This window comes from Crotalus tigris, unplaced genomic scaffold, assembly GCF_016545835.1.
Source record: "Crotalus tigris isolate CLP2741 ecotype Arizona unplaced genomic scaffold, ASM1654583v1 scf7180000017663.5292952, whole genome shotgun sequence".
Lineage (NCBI taxonomy): Eukaryota > Metazoa > Chordata > Lepidosauria > Squamata > Viperidae > Crotalus > Crotalus tigris.
The window spans coordinates 380,920-387,424 of NW_024096550.1; the positions used below are offsets into that span (position 1 = coordinate 380,920).

General features: G+C 47.9%; 1 protein-coding gene across 1 annotated transcript in view; it reads left to right on the forward strand.

Annotated features, from left to right (window-relative positions):
- The window catches only part of TRMT44 (tRNA methyltransferase 44 homolog), a 10,849-nt gene extending 4,715 nt beyond the window's left edge, over window positions 1–6,134 (forward strand). The window contains exons 4-11 of the mRNA XM_039335884.1: window positions 605–673; window positions 1,158–1,265; window positions 1,934–2,005; window positions 2,515–2,615; window positions 3,666–3,849; window positions 4,013–4,397; window positions 4,753–4,869; window positions 5,876–6,134. Coding sequence (XP_039191818.1) covers window positions 605–673; window positions 1,158–1,265; window positions 1,934–2,005; window positions 2,515–2,615; window positions 3,666–3,849; window positions 4,013–4,397; window positions 4,753–4,869; window positions 5,876–6,111 — 1,272 coding nt within the window. The 3' untranslated portion in view covers window positions 6,112–6,134. The remainder of the gene's footprint in view (window positions 1–604; window positions 674–1,157; window positions 1,266–1,933; window positions 2,006–2,514; window positions 2,616–3,665; window positions 3,850–4,012; window positions 4,398–4,752; window positions 4,870–5,875) is intronic.
- Window positions 6,135–6,505: the final 371 nt, after the last annotated feature.

Here is a 6,505-nt window from a genome sequence, read left to right on the forward strand (position 1 = left end):
GTGAGGCTGTAGAGTTCGTTGCCAGCCCTTGGAATTGAAGCCGGAAGGCAGCTGGCAACCAGTGTGACTCCTGGAGCAGAGGTCAGACGTGCCCTGATCTAGGTGTGCGTGTGACTGACCGGGCCACTTGCACTTGGTGCCAGCTGAAGGCTGAGGGCAAAGTCAGCCAGTTTTGGAGGGCAAGGAAGAAAAAGGTACTTGGAGAAAACGGATAGTTAATGGTATTTATCCCCAGCATGGTGGCTCCTCTTGAAAGTAACATGGATCTTCTTGACAGTGTGCAGAAAATGACATCCTTGCCTCCAAAGCGACGTCTGAATCCATTCAGCCACGCAAGTAAAAGGGGATGGGCTGCTTCGGAGGGAGATTTGCCTTCTGCTGGGAAGGTGTTCTGTGTGGGTTGTGTTGGCAGGGAGAGCTGACTGACTTAAGGATTGTCGCCCTCTCTTTACGGAGGCTCCCCAACCTGCTATGGCAGCTGTTCTGTGGGCCTGAATGTGCACTAGGTAGGCAACTGCTGGAAATTTGAAATAACCTGTAATCTCTAATATCTATAGTTAATTTATATTTATAGTTAATCATTTGAACCTTTGTTTTCCTGTAGGTTTGGCCTGAAGTAACAGATCCTGAAAAGTTTGTGTATGAGGATGTTGCTATAGCTACTTACTTACTGGTAGGTGGTGTTTAAAACTAATTAAAAGTTTACTCTGAAAGTATAAATTATTCCAAAATAATAACTTTCCTAAAATTCAGCTATAAAGAATAGATTTTTCTGAATGTGAATGTTTGACACTTTAAACTGGATATACAAGATACATTTTGAGCACAATTCTGTTAATAATTTCAGTTAGGAGATTATGTATTTGTTTACTAGGAGTGGCCTCTGTGTCTGCATATGCTTGTATATCTCTAAAGCCCCCCCCCCGAGTGGCAGGGCTGCTCAGGAGGGGGGGCAAAGCCTCAACCCCACTTCTCAGCCCCTCCCCCCACAGAGGTACCACGGGGAGAGGGAAGGTGGGCTCGTAACCCCAGGAGCCAGCCCTGACGTGGAATCTCCTGGGCCTCTGTGAACCCAACTCGCCCTTGGATCCTTTCCAGTTACTCGTTCCATGCTGGTGGTTATTTGGCGTTTCTGAATGGCGATCCTGTCTTGCTAGATCCTTTGGGAAGATGAGAGAGCTCGGAGAGGCCTGGCCGAGAGGCAGTCTTTTGTGGACCTTGGCTGTGGAAATGGACTCCTAGTTCATATTTTAAGTAACGAGGGGGTAAGTCGGTTGTACAGGATTGATCAAGCCACTTTTTCTCTGGCTCTCCCGCTAATTAAAGTTGGGAGGCCAGATTTTATCCTTGGCAATTTAGTTTCTTCCTTGGTGTGTTGTTGCGGTTCTGTGTTATTGTTTCCTCTTATTATACTGCTGTTACATTTAACCTTTTTTAGTGTAGAAGGGAAAACAGGCTGTTGGAGTGAGTTGAGTGGCCATATAAATTTTCTAAATAAATAAGCATTTACTGACCTCGATTCAGCATTGGGTCTCCAAATAGAAACTTTTTTTTATTATGAAGGGGTGAAGTAAGAATCTTAACTACAGATACATAAATTACAACACTCCAACCACATTGTAGCCACCGCAGCTTCTTAACTGATTGACCTGCAAGTGTAACATTTTGAAACTCCACGCCCAAACATTCTGGTTTTCATTCTCCTCTTTTCCTTCCGACAACTCCTGAGGACTAACTTCTTGTGTTCAATTTGGGGCCCCGTCTGTCCCTCCGGGGAGCCGAAGGGTCGAGGCTGCTCCGATCCCCAGGCTGCCTCCTGTTCCCCGAAGGGCTTGTTTTCTTTTAATCAGTTGTCAGAAGAAAAGAGAGGAATGTTTGCTTGTTATGATCAAGGCTGCTTCCCTAACGACGCTTCCTGTGTGAATTCTTCCAGCATTCGGGAAAAGGAGTCGATGTCAGGAGAAGGAAAATATGGGACACGTACGGCCCACAGACCCGCCTGGAGGTAGGGCGCAGATGTGGGTTCCTTTCAGCCGGGGCTTCTGCTCCGACGGGCTCCTCTGCCGCCACACTCTGCAAAATGACCTTAAGCCGAAATACAGGTAGTCCTCGACTTAACGACGGTTCGGTTAGTGACTGTTCGAAGTTACAGCGGCAGTGAAAAAAGTGACTTGGGAACATTTTTCCCGCTTACAACCACTGCAGCTTCCCCGTGGCCACGTGATCCGAATTCAGATGTTTGGGCAACTGGGTCGTATTTATGACGGTCGCAGCGTCTTCTGGGTTCACGTGGTCTCCCTTTGTGACCACCTGAGAAGCAAAGTCAGCGGGGAAGCCGGGTTCACTTAGCAGCTGTGTTACTAGCCTGACAACGGGGGATCCACTTAGCCACAAAAATTTTGGGCTCAGTTGAGGTCATAAGTTGAGGACTACCTGTACTGATAGATTTCAGTGGAAAAATACTGGCAACCCTTTCCATATTTTATTAAGTTGTTTTCTTCCTCTTTATTTTAGGAAAGTGCCATTAACCCAAACAACCTTTATCCAGATGTTGACTGGCTAATTGGGAATCACTCTGACGAGTTGACGCCCTGGATACCCGTAATGGCAGCCAGGTACCAGCCAGGGGGCCTCTGAAAGCGGAGCGATCCGGGCCTTCCGCAGCCGTTCTTTTGGGAACGGCCGCCTTGCCCCAAGCAGTTCGAAACAGGACACGTATAAACACCACTGGCGTTAAAAACGGATGTCTTTAAGTTACGCCAAGGAACGTGTTTTGTATCTGAAGGAGTGTATGTAGTGAAAGTGATACTAAGAATCTCGGGAAATACTGAAAGAGGAAGTGAGCTATGAATAAAAGAAGGAGCTTAAGAAAGTTTCGATTTGGTGGAATAGAAATTGGAGGCCAGTCAGCATCTGAGCTCCTGCAGAGAGTGGGTAGAAAACAGACTGCCCAAAATTCTACATTAGTTGTGACAAATTTCCAGAAAGTGGAAATGGGTGAAGGCAGCATGAATACTAAACTAAATTTCTAAAGCAAAGTTTCCCAAATTTTCTCAGTTTGTAGCATTCCTAAGTGTCTCTGAATTTTTTCACAGGGTCCGTAGCGGTTCCCAAAGGGTGCACAGCAACCAGCGCAGTAGCAGTGCCGCTTATTAAGTCAGAGGCCCCCAACCTTTCTGGCTTTGTGCACCAGCAGGGGAGGGGAAAGGGATGGTTCCTCGTGAGCGGCGGGCAAGCACGTGTGCCGGCACAGCTCCGTTTGCACAAATGGCGGGCATGCACGCTTGCCACTCTTGCAAATGGAGCTGCACGCACACACACCCGTAAAGTACCCAGAGGATGCGGCTCACAGTATTTAGCGGTTGTGTTTAGTAGTGAGTGTTTGGAAGCCTTAGTCAGGCTTATCCAACTGCAGATGTCCATTTTGAGCAGACAATTTAATCCAGTATTTAGAAAGCTGTGAGACATTGTTCACCCCATAAAGTAGGAGTTAATTGGCTCCTTTTCCCAGAGTCTCCCTCCCTCCCTCCCTCCCTCCCTCCCTCCCTCGGCTTCTGACAGCTCGATGGGCACACGTCATCCCAAGTCCCGGGAGGCTTTTGGGAGGCCGTGGTGTGGAGGCTTTGTGAGCAGTGCCTGACTCGGCCTTGTGCCCCTGCTTGCAGGTCGTCGTATTCTTGTCGCTATTTTCTGCTGCCTTGCTGCTTTTTTGACTTCTATGGGAAATACAACCGGAGGCGGAGTCAGACGAGCCAGTACAGGGAATATCTTGATTTCGTGACGGAAGTCGGGGCCGTATGCGGCTTTAAAGTAGAAGAAGATTGCCTCAGAATTCCTTCCACAAAAAGGGTAACTTCTGCTTTCGTGGCTCTTTCTAGATTTTAGCAGCCTTATGGTTGTTGAGCCTCGGCTGCGTGAGGGGAGCCGTTGGCGGCCCCGATAGGCCTTTGCACGTAGATCCCAGATGATCCCCTTATTAGGCTCTTAAGCACAGGAATCCTCTTTGTTTTAGGTCTGTCTGATCGGGACGTCCAGAACCTGTCCGGCGGCAGAGGCCGCTGCGCTCGCGGAGGAGAGAAGGGGCTACATCAGAAGGCGCCAGCCCCACCACCTGAGCCGGGCATCGGACAAAGGCTTTCCCTCACACCCCCGGGAGGAAGGTCTCTCGGCTGCAGCGGAGGCCGTCGGTCAGCGGCTGTGCGAAGAGGCCCCCTGGGAGAGGGAGGGCAGGACTGCCTTGCCCTCTGGGTTTCTGCCTCGGGGCAAGGAGCAGGTCAGGAACTGCACCGCCCTCCCGCGTGCCTTCGTGGACCGGGTGGCCTTGCAAGTAGCCCACCTGCTGCTGAGGGAGGCGGAAGGGAGCCTCCGCGGACCCTCCAGCCCCTGGAACGGAGGAGGTGAGCCCCAGCTGTGAGGTCGGCACCTGAAGGGTTAGGCTCCGGAGGGCGATTTGAACGAGCAGGTCAAATTCACCACACTCTTAATTAGCGACAGACATCCTGGGTCTTTCAGCAATTCTTCAGTGGCGGAAGAGTTTGTATAGAACGCGAGTCTCACCAGTAACAAAAGAAATCTGTGTCGATGCTTGACATCATAAAAAGATTAATATCCGTCTGGAGGCTCACAAAGCACAGCGTGGGATATAATCTTGAAAAAGGGGGAAAGCAAATGAGGGGGGGAGGGAGAGGTGAATAATCCAGAGGACATGAATTTCCAGAGAATTAAGTTTTTTACAAACCTTGTTTTCTGCAGAGAGTCTTCCCTTGAGTGAAATTGCGGGACATTTAGACAAGGACACATTGAAAACTCTGAAGAGGGAATACGGAGGCCTACAGACCTTGCTTAGAAATAATTATCAGGTATTTAAAGGTAAGAAGTTAGTTCCGTCACTGTCCCTTTCTGGGCTGAGATTTGGAGGCTTTCGGTGTGAGTCATAGATTAGAGTCTCTCTTCTTCCTTTAGGCATCTACTTGGGGTGTGATTGATTATCCTGGGAAGATCTCTAGATGTTTCCTCCAGGTCAAGGGCAGTGGGTGTCTAGAAGGAAGACAATTTTATCTGCAACTTTATTATTTTTAATATCAGCAAACTAGTTCTGTGTATCACTATTTCTCAAATTTTAGGATCTCCTAAAATGATAAATGAATTATGTAATTCCCTATAATCTCATTGATGTGTTGGTTGGGCAACAGGTAAAAATACTACTTTTAAGTTTTAATCTGTACATCACTTGGATTCTCAAGCTGCCAAAATAAGGGGGAAATCCTAGACAGACTGTTTTGATCTACTAAGATTGATGGATGGGATGAGAGCAAAAGTTTCCTCCCTTCCAACTGTCAGCTGCATGGATATTAACAAACCTTTATTTATTGTAAGATTTATACTCCACCATTTGTTTCTAAAAGCCCTCAAGGGTTCAGGTACAAAATGTAAAATATGACTGTTAAATCACTGCAATCAACACAAGGGGAACGTGAAGAGACGCATTTTTGCCCTTTCTCTCACTGCTGGGAAGGTGGGGCTCTTTGAGGGACCGGCGGTGGGAGAAGGGGGGAGATGGATGAACTTGCTTTGCAGGTAATCCTTGACTTGCATCCGAATTAAGTCGTTGAGTGAAGCATTTGTTCTGCATGGTTCCCACACACGACTGCCTTCGTTCAACTCACGCAATCCCGGCCCTCCCAGTCTTGCAATTGTTATTCCCCAAAGCTGACAAACACCCCAGCACTTGAGTTAGGTTTCAGATCCATGGGAAAATTGGATTTCTATGGGAGAAAGGATCCTGCGTGTGCCTACTTCAGTAAGATTGGGGGAGGGGCATGTGGGGTTTATCTTTTGGCACTAATTGGCCTATCGTTATGATTCCTCCCCTCAGTCCAACATGGGAAAGTTTGCATCCGCAACTGGAGAGAAGAGGAGAGGCCCAGGAAGCAGAGGAGAGCCCGTCTCCCTTCTGAAGCTACAAAAACTCGGTTGTGCTGGTTCGACCAGCATCACCCTCAAGGCTGCCCTCTGCCCTCGGCCTCCTGCTCTTATGCCCATGGAGCCACCGAGCTGAACCAAAGACGAATCACGCCGGGCAATAAAGAGCTGCTACTTCAACTTTGCTAAATAAAAAGTCACAAGCAGCTTCATGGCAGCTTCTATCTTTTATTCTGTTCCTAGGACAAAAGGAACAGCACAACAAAAATGTTGACCAGCATTTGGGGTTGCTTAACTGAGTTATCTTCTTAATCATGGATATTCATTATGCATTAAAATGTATAGTGTATAGATTCCCCCTTTTACTAAAAAGCTCATTTCTCAGAACATTTTTGAATGGAGTCAGTCCGTGGAGCTAAATTGTGAGTCCTGGAGAGCATTGTTTTGTCGCAGATGTTTCATGACCCAAACTAGGTGGGTGCACTGATGATGTCACCTAGTTTGCGTCGTGAAACGTCTGCAGGAAAACCACCAAGCTCAGAGAGCAGCAAGGAGCCTCATGGTAGACTGTGACTTTTCTGAT